We start from the raw sequence: 22,465 nt of genomic DNA on the forward strand, positions 1-22,465 counted from the left end.
GATACGGTTGTGTACCTCAGACCTCTGTCATATCACTTTACTAAAAATTTTAATATTCAAAAACTCAACGTCGCGTCACTATAAAAAGTCAATATTTATCGTTTAGTAAAAGTTGTTTTAGATGCAAAAAATAAATTTTAATCAAATTTTTGTGTACAGTGAATGTAAGTAATTGTGATAAAACCAGGGCAATAAGGCTAAATAGGCTATAACTCGGCGCGAACATTTTTAATGGGGGACAATTGTTTATGTTTTTATAAGAACCAATTGAATTGTCTTTTAACGATCGGACTTCGAAGATTAGGTTTACTCACTAAAATAGGTTTTCCGTAGAAAACATAACTCCCTCATTTTCGATTGAAATTTTTGCCCTAATCACAGGGCAATAGGTTTACAGCCTCCACTCAATTTAATTTTGGAATCTATTTCAAAATTCCTCTTCCAAAATTAAGACAATTTTTTGAATTAACAGGCGTTATTTATAATTTTTAATTTTGAGTAACTGCTAGTATTTTTATAACTTCTAACTGACGTATGAGCTAAACTATTATCAAGTTTCATTAAAATCCATTTAGTAGTTTTTGAAATCGTCCAGTGAAACGGGCAAGTTACTGCTAGGGCGTGATGTTATAAAGCCTTTACACTTGCTCGATAAATGAGCTTTCCAACACTAGAAATAATTTTTCAATTAGATATTATAAATGTGAAAGTAAGAATGTTTGTTTGTTTGTTATGCTTTCACGCAAAAACTAACGAATGGATTTAAATGAAACTGTATAACAATATAGCTCATAGATCAGAGTAACACATAAGCTATAATTTACAAAGATATATTAACAAAAATTTTGCTACTCCATCTATGAGTATCATTTTGAAGCTATGAAATTAAAAATTTCCGAAAAAATTTTAAATAGTATATGTAAAAAAATTCATAGCCATCTTTTCTGAAGTATTCAATGAATTATGACTATTTTACACTTTAATAAATTGAAAACTGTGCATATATTATGGCTGTGTAAAACAATCCCTTCGAGTTTTATGAAAGGGGAATAAGTGAGATCAAGATAGGTAGAAGTTAGTTTAAGTATAAAAACATTCTGCAAAATTACTCAAATCGAGTTTTGAAACAATCTTTAATTGACGCCCTGGTTTTACAACAATTAGTTTACTGACGTAATTTTATATAAACAAGTGGACGTCATAAAAACAAAACAATAAATAAAGTATTTTTTTTATTTGGTAAAAAATAATTGCTTCATATGCAGAAAATTAAATTAAAAGTTATTGTGTTACAGTGTCTGTAAGTAATAACTATGTGTTTATGATAGAACAAAATGAATTCAGTGACGTACAAAGTGATATATACTAATTAATGAATTCGTAATTAGATATTATGATAATTAATAAAAATGTGGACATTGGGTATAAAACAAGTTATTATAAATGATCATTAAATAACATAAACAATATATAGTCCATGCGCGCTGCGCTGCAGGTGCAAATGTTTTTTTTTTAATAAAAATATACTTGATTGTGGACCGTGAAAGATACTTACTTTGATATCGAAAGTTGTTTTCAACTCAACAGATTTCTAAATCTTTTTTTGTTAAAGTACTTAAAATATTACACCTGGATTTTAATTTGAATCATTATACGGGGCACGCAGTGGAGTTTTTATAACAAATTTCTGGGAAAAATATAATGAAGGGATTTTTATGCTCAAAATTCTATTAGCTCAGTTATTTAAGGCGTAACCAATTCCGTACGCGGTATGCTTAGGGTAGCGGGTTCGATTCCCGACGTCGCAACAAAATTAATTTAATTAATAGTTTTGATGGGCTGGTGTAGTGCTGAAAGAAGTGCACTCAGCCTGTGAAATTGAGGAGTTTATAAATGAAATTATCAGCGGAAAGGTGGTAAAAATTTTCATTGGAAAACTGCTTTCTCTTTTTTTACCTTTCGGAAGTTCGCAAGATGTTTTTCGTATACATGTTATAGAAAATTTAAACTTTGCCATGTTAGAAAAAATTTACCGAGCAAAAAAAGGCCCGGAAAAACCGGAAAAAGTTACCTTTTTTAACAACAAACATGAATCACAAATATTTAATTAAATTAATAAATAAAGCACAAACTTTCGTCTTCAATATAAACAAAAATCCTTACTTAATTGAATGACACGGTAAATCTAGAGAAACAACAATAATAACAGGCATCCGTAAAAGCAGGAAGATTGTGGCTTACAAAACAGGTGGGGAGGGGGGAGTGAAGTTAAAGTAATTCATGTGACCTGTTTGTGATGGGGTAGTTATCTAACTACACCAAAAAACAACTTTCAATGCAAAACAGTTGAGTTTTCTGACTTTATCCGGACTTTTATTAGGTATAAATACTCCACTGTACGATTTAGCGGTCTAATGCTTCATTTTTTTACAGTAATTGGAAGTAATTTAAGACACATTAAGATTCTAGTTATTATTCGACTTAACTTGATTGGAAATTAAACTTGAATTTTTTGTATGTAGTAACCATGCCAAAAACCATTCAGAATTTGATGGCACCATAAATTTTTGCGTCTAGTAAATCGAGAAAAACGATGTTTTGTGTGTGGAGATGTTTGGCGAAAATTGTGTGTTCGCGGGTGGAGTATAAAAATTTAATAAATGTGTTGTACATTTTATTAGTTTAAGGTATAAATTTTTATTTGTTTGATAACACACAGCTCAGCTTGATGCTTGTGGTGCTTGACTTGCTTCGTGTTTGAGCACAATCATCACGTACATATCATGTAGTACTCGACTCTACTCTACCTTCTTGAAAATCAGTTTTTCCACAAATAAAAGTTGTGGATGGTGTTTGTTTGTGTGTTTCCATTTGTTTCCATTATTACAAATCAACTTTTTTGTGTTTGCTGTTCTTAATTATTTGTGGTTTTTCACTGTTTTTGTGGTGTTCAGTTTTTTTTTTTTTTGTGGTTGGTGGATCAGATTTTGTGGTTTGAATTTTAATTGTGCATAGTTCGTTTCTTCAATTTTTCCAGAAAAATGGTTATTATTTATATGTAAGTGAGAGTTATGAGAAAAAAAATTTTTCCTAAACATATGTCCAAGTGAAAATTAACAATTGATTGCGTTAAAGACTGAATTATTTTTTAGAAGTTTAAAACATAAAAACATTTATGTTGAATAAAATGGCGACCTTAACCCCCCCCTCCTCCGAAAATTGACCCTTTTGACTCCCTTCCCAAACTTCTATCTTTAACAGTTTTGGAGCAAATGGAAACTTAAGTTTTGCCCTAATTTCCACCGTTACGGCTAAATTAAAAACAAAACGCTCGCAATTCGTTGTCAATTTCATAATTTTTATTTTAGCTTGCTCGTTTAGCGTGACGTATTTATTTATAGCCCGAAATTTCTAGAAAAAATCGTTATTCAAATTTTGACATGGAAAAGAGTACTTACTATTTTTTGAAACTTGTGTTTTCCGACTCAAATACTGCAGTGGACGTAATAGTTGAGAAAACATTTGATTACAATTTTTATTGAGAGTTTGGAAAACCACGTTTTTCCTTCTTTCATCATCAAGAACTCCTTTTATGCCGTTTTAATAACAATAAATACTTTTTACTATTTGAGAGCGCTGAATGGATCCTAATTACAATACAAAATATGTTTTTTAGTTTAGTTAGTCTCAAAAATCATGGAAAAGTGCATTAAATTATACTGAAAATCAGAAATTGTGAAGGAAATTTAATAATAAATGTACTTAAGCGATTGAGTAACGATTTAGTAAGGATAAAATATTGACCTAATGGCTTGATTTAAAGTAAATTGGTTAAGTAATAATACTTAAACTGAATTCTGGTCACGTCAAACATCAATAACATTCAAATATAACGTTATTTTCAATTTATTGGACAAAATATATAATTTTGTAAGAGCACGGGTCTTTATATCCACATTTACACACATACATAAAGTAATAAATACATTTAGGTCCAAAAATACAGTCAATTTCATTTATAACGACATTCAATATTCGTATCATATATTTTTTCAATCGAACGACACTTATGTAATAATAGTTAAAGCTGTACAATTAACTATGAATTGTTCTTACTCTTATCTTACTAATAATAATAATAATGGGGTTTAACCTCCGTTTCTCTGACATATACGCCTATAACAGCGGCCATGCACATCATTATTTGTTAATCTTTATTTATTTAATTACAAACATATTTACAATTACATTTTGATGTGGGTGGAGTCGGTTACTTCGTTCTTATCCAAGCGTCGACAATGTGATCAATTCTGCACTCTCATTAATTATAAATTGTTCACACTGCCGCTGCTTGGATTCGGACCCGCAACCTAAGTCTAAATGGACAAACAGACAAAGACAAACGCCTTAGATCGCTGGGCCATTTAGGCTCTACTCTTTTTTCGATTCATTATTGATATTAAGCGTCTCAAGCTTTTACAAATAGACGGTATTACAAATAGTATGAGTGACTCATAGATTAAATTATTTTCTACTTTTTAGTACAATAAAAGCTTGTCCCTAAAAAAGCATTTTTTATTAAAATTTTAAAGATTACAAAAGATGTGCATATTTCAAATATGGTGGAAGCGATGGGAAAATCAGGACGCCACAACCTTACCATGCATTGTCATCCAGACTAAATGAGCATGAAAAATTTCAGTTCAATTGGAAACTGGGCAGAGGATCAAATTTGACTTTCAAGATTTGATTACAGACAGACAACAGGACAGGTCGGACTAAATAAAAGCTTGTAAAAATACGACAATTTTGAAAATTTCTCGAGCAAAATTTTGATGTTGGGCTTGAGTATGAGTATGAGTATGGAGGTTAGCGGACCATGCTCGAGCATCGGGCCTCGAAGCAATGGTTCAGAGCACTTAGCCAAATATATCCTTGTACTCTATCCCCGCTACGCTTTTCAGTGGCTATTATAACCAACTAATGTACTGAAACCCAGGATCTGCCTAGAGCTGAGTTTCCTAATTTCTTCTGGTTCGACTATGGCCGGACCAAACCATTTCCTTAGCTGCTGTATGAGCGCCGGGCAGTAACAGAGAAAGTGGATCGATGTTTCTTCTGAATTTTCTCCGCATCTGTCACACGCGGGAGATTGTCTTTTTCCAATCTGATGTTGGAACTTGTTCAGGTTATCATGCCCTGTGAGTAACTCTACGATGACTCTAATATCAGCTCTGTTTAGTTTCAAGATCTCCTCGGCTCTGTTATCGAGCGAGTTTCCTTCACCCAACAGGCTTTTGGCGATTCGCCCTCCCTCGTAGCTGGTCCATGCCTTTGATGTTGGGCTTACGATAATAAATTTTTTTGATTGAATTCTAAAAGTTCACCTTGTTTGTAAAAAGTGAAAAGTTGATTTTAAATGACTAATGACTGTAATATGACTTGGTTCAATGAGTCGCTATAACGGTTTTTGACTATACATCCAAAATATACACAAAAAAAGACAGCTGTTTACTAATAAGATCTCAGTGTACAGATACACAGATACAGATACATACACCCTCCTTACATTTTTGCCTTGAGGATAACATATGCATCTTTTGAAAAAAGGCCAGGTGCAGTAGAAGAAATGTGTGTACATCAACTGACACCTGGCCCCTTCCTATTTCATTTTTTTTTCTTTTTCAAAAATTTTTAAGATGCATTTAAGGATTTTAGAGTACCAAAAACATTCAGTATCTTTTAAGACAGTGATTTGAGATCAAGTGAAATAAAAAAGTGGTTTTTGTATTATGTAATAAAAATTAAAAAGTGATTTTCTTTTGTTTGGAAAACTTTGATTGAATAACTAGGAAAAATGATTATATGTATATCTGGTTTTATAATTGGCGATGGAAGGTTTGTGTGTTTATGTTCTTTGATCAAGGTTTTTAATTATTTCAACTTACAACTTAATTTGCATATTTATTTTACTTAAAACTTATTTTATTCTTTTTTTTTTATAATGTCAAATATTTCATAATACTTTTTTTTTTTTGAATTGTATAATCAGTTTTAATTTAATTGGCACAATAATTATATTTTATAAATTTTTATATATATTTCACACCACACAACTCAGTCGCAAGCGCACTGTTGCTCCATTCTAATTTTTTTTATTTAATTAATGCATGTTTTTTTTTAATTTAATTTTTATTAAGCATGTAAATATACTTTATATAAAATTTCCGGGTTCGATTTCCTGACTTTTTTTGGTTTAGAATTCAGTGGCGAATTCACAGGTGTTCGGGGGGGGGGGGGGGGTGTTATTTATTTTTATGTTTTTTATACCATGTAGATATGTAATATATATTAAGGTATACTAAATTTAGTCTCAAGTTTATAACTAGAGCTTCAAAATATTGATGCTACCAACAAAATTTTTGTAATCCATTTTCGGTTGTCTGTCTGTTCGCCTGACAACACGATAACTCAAAAACGAAAATAGATATCAAGCTGAGCGTACTAAGAACGTAAAAAGAGTGAGGTCGATTGTGTTTTCCCATAGTTCAAATTACTACCCTTGAAAAATTGTACACCCCTCGTTTTTTTAATGAAATTATTTTTATCTTAATGTGTATATGTTACGGTGAATAAAAATTATTGGGTCACTAATTACTATACACAATAACACATGTATCCTAAAATTTCCTGAATTCCTTCATTTTTCTATTTTCTTTAAAAATTTTCGCGAAAAACAGCCATAAACTGATCGTCGTTAATATTTCACCGTGCTTTTTTTTGTTTCGTTACCTTAAATTTTCCAATTTTTCATATTTTTGTTGCTATTATACAATGCCTTCGAACTTTTGACAGAAAGTTTACAACCTATGAGCCACATGAACAATTTCTCAATGTCGTGAGGGTCTCATCAAATTTTCAGACACGTACACTCGCTTAAAAAGACTTGAGACAACTGAAAAAATAAAGAAACCAATTTGTGAAGTTTTTTCGATCGATATCTCAATAACGATGGACGATAGGTCAAAAATGTAAAGGACCTTAACTATAGATCGTGAGAAAAGCAACAAAAAAGTATTGTATAAAAATTTTCGTATCTCAACGGAGAATCGAGTTATTATGAAAAAACTTAATTTAACCCTTTTTTCAAGATGGCGGAAAATCCACAAATTCGAAGTTAAGTTTTTCTAGGCCTCCTTCACGTTAAATCAAAAATTTAGCTTGTTGGGTTCATATGCTTATCTACCTTGGGTTTCCGATGTAATGACTGGATACCTTAAATTCTTTTCAATCAAATATGTCACATTTAACCTGAACAGTTGCACCAACTTGCTACCGAATTTAATAACAATAAAATTGCAAAAATAATTTTTGATGTAATTTAAAAAAAAAAATAAAAATAAAAAGACCCTCATGTTATTTTTATTTTGGAAGGGACACCATATCACATATTATACATATGTTCTTTTATTATACATACATGATAGATAATTTAGGGGTTAAGCAGGGTGGGGGGTTTAGAATTTTAGAAGTAGACACGATATGTGGATGAAATATATATTTATAAAAAGCATTTCTCTAAATTATTACAAAGATTGGCAGATGTTTTTAAATTTAAAGCCAAGGTCATTAAATGTTTGTCGATTTATACATTTAATGATGAATACTTTTTAACAGTCAACATCAATTATAGCGACACTGAACAACCCCGTACACTGTACACTGTACAGTTATCGGTCAAGGGAACAAATTTTCAACTGTATTAAATAACTGAGAGCCTAAATGATCGAGCGGTCTAAGGCGCTAGTTTTAGAACGTTAGACTATTTAGACTTAGGTTGCGGGTTCGAATCCAGGCAGCGGCAGTATGAACAATTTATAATTAATGGGAGTGCAGAATTGATCATATTGTCGTCGCTTGGATAAAAACGAAGTAACCGACTCCACCCACATCAAAAATGTAATTGTAAATATATTTGTAATGGAATAACTAAAGATTATCAGATAATGATGTGGATGGCCTCTGTGATTAGGCTTCTGTGGCCTCTTTAAAATTTGCGCATAATTTACACTCTCAAGGGTAAACAGTGTTGTTTACGAAAAAATGTTTCAAACAAAAGTTGTTTATGTTTTTTATAAGGAACTTTCTTTATATTTAAACTCTTTTCTATCTCTAACGGTTTAAAAGATGGGTCCTACGAACCCAAGCCCCAATTGACCTATGTTGATCATTTACGAACTTGACCTCACTTTTTACGTCCTCAACACGCTATAAAAATTTCAGCTTGATATTTCTTTTCGTTTTTGAATAATCGTGATGACAGACAGACAGACAACCGGAAATGGACTAATTAGATTGATTTTATGAACACCTATACCAAAATTTTGTTCATAGCATTAATATTTTTAAACGTTACAAACTTGGGACTAAACTTAGTATACCTTTGTATATTTCTGTCGTTAGAAATGATTTTGACTGTACATTGGCTTAGTATGATAATGATGTATATTTTAATAAAATTAAATATTGATTTTCATTGTTTGTGGTAATTGGAACACCCGTTATGATAGAAAAAAATAACAATGTCAGTTCTGTAAGTGAACAACGAACGACGAACAGACGCACAGACGAACAGTAGTCAGAGATAGGAGTCGGCAACAGTGAAACAATAAAAGTTGTAGCACACAAGAAAAACCATTTTCATATCATTTGTACATAAAAAGAAAATTAACTGTAGATATTTAATTATATAGAATATTATTCAACTTTCTCTGTCCAGTTAAATCTGGTTTGCGTCGTTTACGAAAAAATGTTTCAAACAAAAGTTGTCTATTTTTTTACATTTCAAATTTTGTTATTCAGTAACGATTTACAAGATGAGTCTTACGAACTCAAGACCCAATTGACCTATTTTACTCATTTACGAACTCGACCTCACTTTTCAGACAACCGGAAATGGACTAATTAAGTGATTTTATGAATACCTATACCAAAATTTACGATTACGATTAAACTTAGTATACCTTGATATCTCTATCTCTATATATTATAAATGCGAAAGTAAGCATGTTTGTTTCTTTGTTTGTTACGCTTTCAAACTAAAACTAGCGAATGGTTTTTAATAAAACTGTACGTCAATATAGCTTATACTTCAGAATAACACATGAGATATAATTTATAAAGATATATTATTATTATTATTATTATATTAATGTTTCCATACAATCTCTCTCCTTTTCGAAGGGGTACCCCTTTGAAAAAATCGAAAAAATCAGAAAATTTTTTTTTCTTTCGGAATTCGATAAAACTTAGTTTCTAAGGTAAGTTTGACCCAAAAAGTTCAAAAATCCTATTTATTTGACGATTAGATGAATAGTTTACGAGATATGCATTGTAATCTGTCTGATTATAGCGTTTTCTCAGAAATTATGATTCCAATCGACAAATGGACACGATTTTTGAATTTTTTGGGTCAAAATTACCTTATAAACTAAGTTTTATCGAAATCGGAAATTTAAAATTTTTCTCGATTTTTTGCAAATTTTTTTAAGGGGTACCCCTTTAAAAAAATCGAAAAAATCGAAAAATGTAATTTTTTTCGGAAATCGATAAAACTTAGTTTCTTAGGTAAGTTTGACCCAAAAAGTTCAAAAAACCTATTTATTTGACGATTAGATGAATAGTTTACGAGATATGCGCTGAAATCTGTCTGATTATAGCGTTTTCTCAGAAATTATGATTCCAATCGTCAAATGGACACGATTTTTGAATTCTTTGGGTCAAAATTACCTTATAAACTAAGTTTTATCGAAATTGGAAACAAAAACTTTTTTTACACTTTTTGCAATTTGTAAAAATCGAAAAAATCATAAAAAATTCAAAAAAACACAATTTTTGTAATTTTTGGTTGGGTTGGGTTGGGTTAGGTTGGGTTGGGTTGGGTTAGGTTGGGTTAGGTTGGGTTGGGTTAGGTTGGGTTAGGCTGGGTTAGGTTGGGTTGAGTGTGGGTGTGGATGTTGGTTTTGGTGTGGGAGTGGGTGTGGGTGTGGGAGTGGGAGTGGGAGTGGGTGTTGGTGTGGGAGTGGGTGTGGTTGTTGGAGTGGGCGTGGGTGTTATTATTAATATTATTATTATTATTATTATTTGACATTACCATAAATTACAGATTTCTGTAAAAGTAGTCATTTGACATTACCATAACTTACAGATTCCTGTAAAAATAGTCAATATAAAATATTTCACGACCATCTTTTCTGATATACTCAATGAATAATTACGACTGTTATACATTTAAAAAAAATTGAAAACCATACATATATTTTACCTGTGTAAAACAATCCTTACCATTATGTGGCTTGGGTTGAGTGTACAATGTGATTGTACTGTTGATTTATTCAATTAGTTTCATCTAGTTTAATTACAAAACGGAAATGATTTATAGTGTACTACATTGGTCGGTGCCCGTGCTCACATCAGTACATCACTTCCATGCTACACCACTCAAGTTGTTCCCCCCATCAAAGAAAAATATTTTTTCCTTATGTTATTTCCTTTTGATAGTATTTATTAAATCCAGTCAAACGAGTTCTAATCGATATCAAATCAATTTTATATCAAATAAACAACTTTCTTTATTACATTTTTATTTATTTGCGATTATGTATCATCTCCTTTTTCGAATTTTTTTTTTATACCCTGTGTATATTATTAAATGCACAAGGTATAATTTTTTGCAAAATTTTTCTTCTCATAGATTTGAACGAAGTCATTTGGATTTTAATCAAAAAACAAGTGAAAAAAAAAACAATTGAATGAGTTAATTGTTAAAATACCATGTGTATACAGTGTTGATTAGACTGTCACATTACACATACATACATGTCACACATATATGACTGATGTAGCAATACAACATACATACTATACAATTTGCGTATAATATGCGCTCTCACGGGTAAACAGTGATGTTTACGAAAAAATGTTTCAAACAAAAGTTGTTTATTTTTTTATAAGAAACATTTTTTACATTTAAACTTTTGTTCTATCTCTAACGGTTTACAAGGTGAGTCTTATGGACCCAAGACCTTGACCTATGCTGCTCATTTACGAACTCGATCTCACTTTTTACGTTCTTAGTACGCTCAGCTTGATATCTCTTTTCGTTTTTGAGTTATCGTGTTGTCAAACGGACAGACAGACAACCGAAAATGGATTAATTAAGTGATTTTGTCGTTCGTACTACCTTAAAATTGTCAAAAATTCACTTTGGACATGCATACTACCTTTTACGATTTTTATTTCAAGTGAACTTTATACGCATTGCTTAATTTTTTTATAAAAAAGGTTAAAAAAAATAAATTTTGCTTGGAATTATTTTTTTTAATTTGAAACTAAGCAATTTTAACATTTTGTGTGTACACATATAATTTGGTAATATAATAATTGGGTTTTTCCCCCCTTTTAAAAATTTTATAAGACGTGTTCACCTTGAAAACGACCGTTCCAAAGTATTCTATTACCTAAAAAAATAAATATATATATATATCGCAATACGATTTTTTTTTTGATAGAATCAAAGATTTTTTTATATTTGAAAAATTTTATACTTTTACGATTACATAACACATTTTTATTTGTTTTGTAAATACAAAGAAAAAAATTTAATCATTGTTTATACAGTTCAATTCAGAAAACTTGAACAAACGTCTATATAAGGTGGTCAGTTTTTAAAGCTTTATCTCTTTTTTAGAATTTAATAGACAAAGCCTCTATTGTTCGAAACCGGCAATAACCGGACGGACACAGCACACAGATTAGTTGTTACTCGCTGTTTCAGAATGACTACACAAATTAACTGTTTAGTTATGAGTATGTATACGTGTGTAACAAACAGAAGATCTATTGATCGAAACTGACAATGACCTGACGGACACAGCCACAGTGTAGTTGTTACCCATCGATATAGAATGACTACATAACTACTCAGAAAATCGTACATCTCCAAGTTTTTTCGGGTTAGGATATATATATTATAGTACGTATAACAGACAAGGCATCTATTGTTTGAAACTGACAACAACCTGTCACATTATACAACACTTAAGGAGTAAATTCCAGTCGTTTTTAGTAAAATATCATTTTAAAAAATGTCGCCCCAATTCCTTGAAACATCCAGTATGATTGTAGCAATAAAGAGATTGAAGATGACCCAATTTCAAGTTGTATGTAAAGGAAATGATGCACATTTAATGTAAATGACTACCGAATAATAAGAGATACGGCACTAACGGCAATATATGGCCTAGTCGCCTAGTAAAGAAGACATAGACGATGGCTTTTTACAACAAAACAATTGCAACACGACTCCCATAAAATATAAAAGAAATCAATAAAAGATTTTTGGATCGACTCCAATATGCGTATAAAAATATTGTCATAATATGTACTTATTTTATTATTCGGCTAAAGGAACACAAACGGGACGACTCAATTTTAAAAAGTTCGTCTACATTTCTACTTCAAATGAGTGTGTCACTAGTCCATTGCACGTTAATACCGGTTAAAGCCACGTTCACACTTATCATTTTAGTTGAGTGGCAAGCAAATATACGCTTACCAAAGTTTCGAAAGTGTGATATGTTTATCTTGTTTGAAGTTGTGAAATAATGTGATTAGTGAAGTTTTTGAAATTTTTGTAAATTAGAACAAATTTCAAAATAAATTTTTATTTAGTATCAAATTATGACACAAACTCTGATAAATGTTTCCAAAAATTTGAAAGGTAATGAAACTAATAAAAAAACTTTATTTTTTCGCAAAGCTTTCCTCACAAATAAAAGTACATTAAGGTTATTCGGATACTAGCGATATGTATTCAAATTTTGCAAGTCAAATTTTATCCACTTCCCGGTTTCCGATTGAGCTCAAATTTTGAATGCACATTAAGTCTGGATGACAATGCATGGCAAAGTTGTGGCATCCTGATTTTCCCATCGCTTCCACCATATTTGATATATATGCATTTTTTTAGTCTTAAATTAAAAATTTTAACAAAAAATAGTTTTTAAGGGACAAGCTTGTATTGTACTAAAAAGTACAAAATAATTTTATCTACGAGTCACTCATACCCGACTATTTGTAAAAGCTTGAATTTTTTTTCGTACTTAATAATTTCACTCAAACATTTCGAAAATCTTTTTAACAAATTTTGTTTTGTTTTTTGTAGTTTTCCACATCGAATGGAACGGACATCGTCTGTGGCAGCCGTGACAATGTTCTCACCAGGTCAAACATACGTTCCAAGTCAATCATACATTCAAGCTCAAAACTATCAAGTACCAACGTACCCAAACATCATGAAAAGTTATCCTGGATCCGAGACACAAAATGTTGCATTCATACAAAGTCCAACACCGACAATCCACAAACAACAATCCATACGGAACGTAAGCGGTGAAATGAAACGTAATCGGACACAAACCGGCTACGAACTGTCACAAGATTTATTGGACAAACAAATTGAAATGTTGGAACGAAAATATGGTGGTGTGAAAGCACGTAAAGCTGCGCTAACAATCCAAAGAGCTTTTAGACGATACACATTATTAAAAAAATTCGCAGCAATTACAGCTATGGCCAAAGCAGAAAAACGACTATGTCGTAGATTACCAAATATGGTTGAAGCTACCAATGAATCACTACATATGAACAGTGTTGGGGCACCGATTGATCCAAATCGACGGGTCAAAAGTCCTGAGGGTGATCATACACAGACATATGCAAAGTAAGTTTTACACTTTTAATTTATTAAAAGCTTATTGAAAGAATGGGCTGTTTCTGCCCTCTGCCCTTCTTGAACTCTGCTACTTGCAAATGAAGCTTTTATCGAGGCAGTTTGTATTTGTGTGGGCAGTGAATGTCTTCAGGTGTCTTCAGATTCGAGGTCAGGAAGAATGCAAAACTTTTAACGCTTTCTTACTGAGGCTTCATTAAAAATCATTAGATCCAATGACTGGGCTAAGGATCCGAGAATTATATACCCTGTAAGCTTTTCTGGATACAAATAACGATAGTGTGGAATCATCGATGATCCACAAAACGTTGAATGATTCATTTGGGTCTGATTCAATAGGACTTATTACAGACAGAGGGGCGTTTGATTTGAAAAACTGCCAAAATCTTTACGCGTTAGGGAATTTTGCGATTCTGAACATATTTTTGAGTCCTGGCCGTTGAGTTGCCTTAGCAAATAATTTTGAACCGAATCTGAGCCAAATAAACTATTTGTACATATTTGGCCCTGACAGAGCCCTTCGACAAATAGACAAAAGCTTTTAACGTTTGTTAATAGATAGCTTTAAAGCTCATTTTAATAAAATATCTTTTCTAAATTTTCAGTACGTACGAAGCATGTAATAATATAAACAATAATCCATCATCAAGGCCGGTTCGTTCAATGTCGTTACGAGAACGTCGAAATTTGGATATGAGTCAATTGCCACGAAGTCAGTCAGGAACAGCCACCACATGTTGGGGTAATTATGTGGGAACATATTATGTACAACGACAGGATAACATAAACGAGGTATGTATTTTATTTTTGTCTTCTGGATTTGTTTTTGGATTGAAACACATTTTTTGGATTTTTTGTCTTTTGTTCGATTTTCAAAATCGGTAGTCTTGAAATTGGATCTATTTTTGGATTATTTAATATTATTAAGACCCTAATCATACAAAAATTTAGTTAATTAAACAATTTAATGAGTAAGGAGTAGTTTTTGAGATATAGCCAAAAATGGCGCCGAAATTTTTTTCTTCGTGTATGGTTTCAAGCGACATTTCAAAAACTAGTCGTCCAATCACTAAATGCACCCAATTTTTGTAATTTTTGGACCAAAATTACCTTTGAAACTAAGTTTTATCAAATTCCGAATCAAAAAAAATTTTTCGATTTTCTCGATTTTTTCGAAGGGGTACCCCTTGAAAAAATTCAAAAAAATCGAAAATTTTTTTGTATTCTCGATTTCGATAAAAGTCTATATATAAGGTAATTTTGACCCTAAAATTGCAAAAATCGAGTTCATTTAACGATTAGGAAAATAGTTTTTGAGATATCGCGAATTTTGAAGTTATTTTGAATGATATCTCGAAAACTATCAGCTCAATCGTAAAGTACACTCGATTTTTGTGATTTTTGGACCAAAATTACCCCAGAAACTAAGTTTCATCAAATTCCGAATCAAAAAAAATTTTTCGATTTTCTCGATTTTTTCAAAGGGGTACCCCTTGAAAAAATTCCAAAAAATCGAAAAATATTTTATATTTTCGATTTCGATAAAAGTTTGTATATAAGGTAATTTTGACCCAAAAATTACAAAAATCGGGTTTATTTAACGATTAGGCAAGTATTTTTCGAGATATCGCTAATTTTGAAGCTATTTTCAGTGATATCTCGAAAACTATCAGGTCAATCGTTAAGTACACCCGATTTTTGTAATTTTTGGGCCAAAATTACCCTAGAAACTAAGTTTCATCAAATTCCGAATCAAAAAAAATTTTTCGATTTTCTCGATTTTTTCACTGTTATTTGGAACGTTTTTGTTTTCAGGATATGCTAAACAGTCCCGTAAATGTAAGTTCCTGTAAAGTATGTTCACCAAGTGGTGGTATCCCACCAAATATACATTGGACACGAACGCCAGAGAGTAGTTACTCTGGTGTGGGTGGTCCAAGTACACCCAACAATGTAATATATGCGCAAGCACGAATAAATCCACAATCATCACCGCAGACACCCCAACAGCTTATGGCACAGCAAAGTGCGCAGTACCAACAACAATTACAAGCGCAACAGTCTGCATCAGCGAAAAAAATCCCACCAGAAGTACCAAAACGAACTTCGAGTATATCATCGAAATCAATGGAGCCACGATCGTATCGAACCGCCAGTGGGGGATTGAGTAAATGTGCTGATAATGGTAGCTTATCGAGTGTACAAAGTTCTGGCAGTGATAGTAGCATCTCGACAGATCGAGTTATGTGCGGTGATAGCAATTCAACCGGGTGAGTTTTCTAAAAATATTCTTAAATCTTCATCCCGCTACTTTATTTTGGAATAAGAAAGCTAAATTTATTAAGGGAGTAAGGGCATTAGGAAAGGAGTTCCATACATTAGAAAAGGAGTTCCATATCTTCCTCAAGTGCGTAACCCTACTCCCTTAAGGATTTTTAGAAACAAAATATTTACCAAATATGTAATAATTAATTTTGTACTTTTTGTTTATAGGGGTTGTTCATCGCCATTATGGAAACGAAAAGGTTTAGGACATTCACAATCACCAGAAGCTGTTTCAGAAAGTAGTTTAATCGGTATATCGCATACATCGGCCTCTGTATACGCTTTAGAACAACCCGAACAACCAATGTCTACCCCAATTAGTTATAAAGTATCGGAAACAGTACGCAAACGTCAATACAGAGTCGGATTAAATCTATTCAACAAGAAACCAGAACGTGGTATAACATATCTAATGCGTCGAGGTTTCCTTGAAAATTCACCAGAAGCTGTTGCACGATTTCTTATTTCACGTAAAGGCTTAAGTAAACAAATGATTGGTGAATATTTAGGCAATTTACAAAATCAATTCAATATGGCAGTTTTAGAGTAAGTACCATTTTTTATTTATTTCTAACTTCAAAATAAGTTGCCCGTAATGTAATACCCATTGTAACGGAAATCTTCGCCCTGCTGGGAGGTGCCCAGATCTGTAACTCGAAAGGTTACAGCAAGGCGCATATCAGCATCTTCTCAGATAGTCAGACCGCTCTACGGGTCCTTGAAGCCTCAAGACTCCAATCAAGGATAGTTTATGAATGCTTCAAGGAGCTGATCTGGATTCCGACTCACTCTGGCGTTAAAGGGAATGAAGCAGCAGATTCGTTGGCACGAGAGGGGTCGTTTCAGACGCTCCTTTCACCTGAGCCTATCATTCCCATAGCAAGATGCTCTATAATTTACCGAATCAAAGAATGGCTACGACAAGCCCATCTTGAATTTGTACGTGCAGAAATCTGCAGGGCGTTAGATTCAGAATGTCCGGGTTCGAAACCTTGGATCAATCGGAGAAGCTGTAGGCTTTCTGTGTGGCGTCTGGCCTAGAATCCTCTAGCTTCATTTGATTTTAAAAGCGCCTCCTACCCGAAAACTCCTCGTCTTGTGTTATTAATTGTATAAATTTGATATTTGTAGATGTTTTGCCCGTGAATTGGATTTATCTGGAATGCAAGTGGACGTTGCATTACGTAAATTCCAAGCATACTTCCGTATGCCAGGTGAAGCTCAAAAAATCGAACGTTTAATGGAAGTATTCTCGCAACGATATTGTCAATGTAATATCGATATTGTAACACGTTTACGTTCACCAGACACAATATTCGTGCTAGCATTCGCCATCATCATGCTGAACACCGATCTACACACACCAAATCTAAAACCAGAACGACGTATGCGTCTGGACGATTTCATTAAAAATCTTCGCGGCATCGATGATTGTGGTGATATAGATCGTGACATGCTAGTCGGCATCTACGAACGTGTCAAAGCGAACGAATTCAAACCAAGTTCAGATCATGTGACCCAAGTGATTAAAGTGCAAGCGACTATTGTGGGTAAAAAACCGAATATGGTGTTGCCACATCGACGTTTGGTCTGTTATTGTCGATTGTATGAGATTCCTGATATTAATAAGAAAGAACGACCTGGGGTCCATCAACGAGAGGTCTTCTTGTTTAATGATTTACTTGTGATCACGAAAATTCTAAGTAAAAAGAAATCGTCTGTAACGTATACATTTCGACAGAGCTTTTCATTATGTGGTATGGTTGTTACTTTATTTGAAGTTCCACGTAAGTACTAATTTTTTTATTCTCATTGAAACCAATTACAATTTTGAATCCAAATTTAATTGAAATGAATTGGATGTAATTGGAAAAAAATTTCCAATTCATTCCGATTCAATCCAATAGAACTAGTCGGAAATTTCCAATTGGTTTCAATTCATGAATGGGATCGAATTGGAAATTTTATATTGGCTTGAATCGGAATTTAATAAGAATGGGTTGGAAATTTTAATCAGAATTGAATTGGACTTTTTTATCAGGGATATCCAAGTGTAATATTTGTTTCAAAGACTAATAAATAATGAATGTGATTTGTTTTTTGTAGATTATCCTTTTGGAATACGTTTAGCTCAACGTGTCGATGACAAAGTACTTATTACATTTAATGCTCGTAACGAGCACGATCGTTGTAAATTCGCTGAAGATTTACGTGAATCCGTCTATGAAATGGACGAAATGGAGAATTTACGTATTGAAGCTGAATTAGAACGTCAAAAGTCTAGTCGTGGTGGTAATCGTTCTGGTGCGGAGAATCGCGATAGTGGTGTGGCCGATGTTGAAATATGCTCGTGTACTCAGGGTACAATTCTAGTCAAAGATGGTAATGGTGGGGATCGTACTGTTGTCCAAACACAACAGCCAACAAACGAACAAAGTCAAAGAGATGCACAACTTAAGAGAACTGCTCTCAGTAATTCTTTACTCGATATTCATGATCAATGTAAGTATCAATAACACCACCCACACCATTCACACCATTCAACTTTCATTCAACTTTCTTTTCAAATACAATCAAAAAGCTCAGAGAATGAGTTGGGCTGGGCACCAAAGCTTCATCACTCAGTTCATTACATGCTTTTTATCATTAGATGCTTTGTATTTAAATTGTCATCACTCTAGCTCAATTCGGAGGAACTTTGGAGATGCGTAAAAGTTTTTAAAATTGCAAAAAAGTGATATTTCGACATAAAAAAGGGAAAGGATTTGACTTCTTGAAGAGAGAGAAAGTTAAATTGTTAGGATTTGGTGGTGAATCGTCCCGTCCCCGTTTCCTAATAGTTCTTGGAATACTCTATAAATAAAGATATATTTATAGTTACAGGTGAAAAACCACAAAGGAGGGGTAGTGTGGGATCATTAGACAGTGGAATGTCTGTATCGTTTCAACCGACAAGCTCATCGACACTATCGCGAATTGAATTCGGACAAGGCGGTCAAAAGCCAAAACCAATGAATCAACAGCAATCATTCCTTGGTGGTCTATTTCATAAACGTGAACGTAAATTATCTCGTACTGAGGATCCAACACAAAAGGATCCATTTATACGTTCAACAGAAGTTTAAATAAATCAATTTTAAATTTGAAAATATTAATTAATTAATTAATTAAAAATAATTACAAAAAAAAATATGGAAAAATACGTAACAAAAAAATATGTATTATATAATTTATAAACAAAATATAATTCAATATTTATAAACAAAGTATTTATAAAAAAAAACAAATCTCAAATCTCATTGTACTATTTTTCGAGACACAGTTTTGGAAATGAGCTTCTCTCTGATTCAGGACATCATTTATTTTTTTATTCAGTTTTGTCTTAAAATGAATTGTTCGCATTCCATTTGTACTTTTCAAAGGGCGACGCACAAAATAAATTGTTTTTGAGATTTTTCCCGCACAAAATTGATTGAAGTATGGCACGCTGTTTTAATTTTTATAACCTCAAATTATTTTTTTCGGATTTGTTTATCAGGGAGCAATGGATTACCTTAAGATAGTGTTCCGTTTTGTAAGCACTTTATTTGAAAAAAATAACTTGAGGTTTAAAAAAATAAAACGGGGTGCCATATTGATGACAGTTGATTTTGTGACGTAATTCATAGAATGACGTGTTTTGTGCGTTGTCCTTAGCGTCGGCCATTTTGTATATACACTTTCCATACATCAAATGTCATCTATTAACATTGACTAATTCTAAGTAATCGCATTTTCTAACATAAAAATCGTCGTTTAGTGAAAACCTGTAGTTTCATATGTGCGTGCCATCACAAGCCACATAATTCTAACTTTAAGTGAAGCTCACACCACCGTCAAAACTATCGAATGCTTCGACGTGCGTTTTTTTGATAAAATTATCTTAAAATTCCATTTTAATTGAAACAAAACGTACGTTGAAATGGACGTTTGTGTGACCCTACTTCCTAGCCTTAAAGTAAAGTTTGTAAATAAATTTTCCATACATCACGTTTACTAATAGCTAATCATTTTTTCTTAACAATTTTGTGTCCGTGGATTCAATTCTAAAAAAGAATTAAAGGAATAATTCATTTTAATTGATTCATTTAAGTAAATCAATTCCTGAATCAGAATCGTTCAGTACATTACTAATCTCACAACTTCATTGTACTATTTTTAGAATTTGGAGCAAATTGTGGTTAACATTTTACTGGAAAATATGCTGTTTTAGATTTTCAAATTAATTTGGATGGTCGAAAACATGAAATTTTTGAATAGATCAAAAATATATTTAAAAAATCTGAAACAGCCTATCAAATAACTCAATTTTAGGTCTATTATTTGAAAATATTGTATTTAATTGAGACCCATTTCCCCCTCTCTTCAACTATAATCAGAATTTTGAATTAGTAAATGTCGAATGTAATTTATAAGTACTTACTCACGGATAAGGGTATAATAAAAAATAATTTCGTGAGACCCCGTTAAATATTTTCAAATTATGGATTTAAAAACTCAATTAAATGTTTACTCGCTCTCAAAAAAACAAATCTTTCAAAATATATTGCAGAAGAAACACTTCAAAGAAAATTACTGAAATATTTTTGATATTTGAGAATTATTTATAGTAATCATTTTCGATTCAAATCTCGTTATTAAAAAAAAGCTTTTCAAATACAATTGCGCATGTGTAAATAATAAATTCTTTAAAACAAATGTTTAAACAAAAATAAATTGTTGTATATAATTAAAAGAAAATTATTATCTCAGAATATCCACAAAAGTATCGCAGTAATTTTTGAATTATCAAATTTTGAAAAAAAGAAAAATGGCTGCAAATTTGATAGCAAAATATGTAATATATTTTCTAAAAAAGCCGTTTGTGTTTAAATGGCGCTAAATTCAAAGGAAAATTGAACATAAATTTAAGGAAAAACCTTTGTAAAGTAAAAAAAAAACCGATTTTTGTTAAATTTTTTATTTTATGCAGTAGTGTGGTGTTTCTGTGTTCGAGGACCGAAGGGCGAAGGACCAAGCGTAGTATTTTATACAATTTCTACGCTTGATTCTAGACTTAACAATTTTCATTGAAATTTGAGTTCAAGAGGAAGGCATTGAGTAAAATGGTGCAAAAATACATTTTCTTTTTGTGGTGCTAATTTGGCAACTTTTTATTTATTTTTAAATTCTATTTATTTTTGAGGTCAATTCAAATTTCAAATGAAAATTCACAAAATTTAATTTTCCGTAGAAAAACATTTACGGATTCGAGTTAAATAATTCCTTTCGTGTAATAATTACATTGTTTGTTTAATTTTAGAGGGGGAATTATTTGATTGGAATAGTTTTTATGGACGTAGCTTGACTAGATAAAGCCCAAAATGGTCTAATTCAGGGGTGAATAATTTTGAATACACTCAAATACGAAAGTACAGTGAGCTGAAGTTATTTTCCTTTGTTTTGGTGGTTATTCCAGGATATGGAAATTTGCTAACAAGTTACAAACAATTAAAGACTTGCTTAAGATTTCATTTGACATAACCCCTTCAAAAATAATCTTGGATCCCAAGTAGTCAAGTCTATTACAAACAGAATACCATAAATCTTTTAGGGGGAAAATTAAAAGGAAGTTGGACTAGAAATATTAAATCAGAACATAATCAACTAGACGTTTCGTCTCTTTATTAAGACTTCTTCAGCAACTACCAATTATCAAAATTACAATATAACCTCAAATACATAATTACTTAGAAAAAAAAACTCAACTAATAAAAGTTCAGGGTTGTATTATATTGTAATTTGGATAATTGTAAGTTGTAGTTCCTGAAAAAGTCTTAATAAAGAGACGAAACGTCTAGCTGGTAATATTCTGATTTAATATTCCTAATCCAACTTTTCGGACGTGGAAAATTTTAAATTAAGAGAAATGTTTGTCAATTTCATTCGATCTACGTCCATGAAAGATCTGTTGAATGCCATAGAACAATATATTTTCTTCAAAATTACTCAAGTGATATTAGTACTTACTAAGTTTGTGGGGAGGGGGGTGAGTGGTAAGAAAAAGAATTGAAATCAAACAAAAATGATAATAAAAAAAAAATCAAATGTCAACATGCCCATTTTGACATATGATTTTCCTGTGAAAATGTCTGAATTTTACAAAGTATATATTTTTTTAATTTATTATAATTTTCTTAAAATATTTATAAAATAATTTTTCATGTTTCTGCGTTTAGAGAAAACTCTTTTTAATAATCACATTTTACAACGAACTGATTTTTTGTTGTTTCAAAATCAGGGGAGGGGAATATTATAATTTTTTTTTCT

General features: G+C 31.9%; 1 protein-coding gene across 1 annotated transcript in view; it reads left to right on the forward strand.

Moving 5' to 3' along the window:
* Positions 1-19,242, forward strand: part of LOC123303086 (IQ motif and SEC7 domain-containing protein 2) — a 40,739-nt gene extending 21,497 nt beyond the window's left edge. Inside the window, exons 2-8 of the mRNA XM_044886186.1 lie at positions 13,226-13,783; positions 14,398-14,584; positions 15,608-16,062; positions 16,286-16,663; positions 17,249-17,904; positions 18,224-18,619; positions 18,995-19,242. Of these exons, the coding sequence (XP_044742121.1) occupies positions 13,226-13,783; positions 14,398-14,584; positions 15,608-16,062; positions 16,286-16,663; positions 17,249-17,904; positions 18,224-18,619; positions 18,995-19,242 (2,878 nt within the window). The remainder of the gene's footprint in view (positions 1-13,225; positions 13,784-14,397; positions 14,585-15,607; positions 16,063-16,285; positions 16,664-17,248; positions 17,905-18,223; positions 18,620-18,994) is intronic.
* The last annotated feature ends 3,223 nt before the right edge of the window (positions 19,243-22,465 follow it).

The sequence above is a fragment of the Chrysoperla carnea genome, chromosome X (genome assembly GCF_905475395.1).
Source record: "Chrysoperla carnea chromosome X, inChrCarn1.1, whole genome shotgun sequence".
Classification (NCBI taxonomy): Eukaryota; Metazoa; Arthropoda; class Insecta; order Neuroptera; family Chrysopidae; genus Chrysoperla; species Chrysoperla carnea.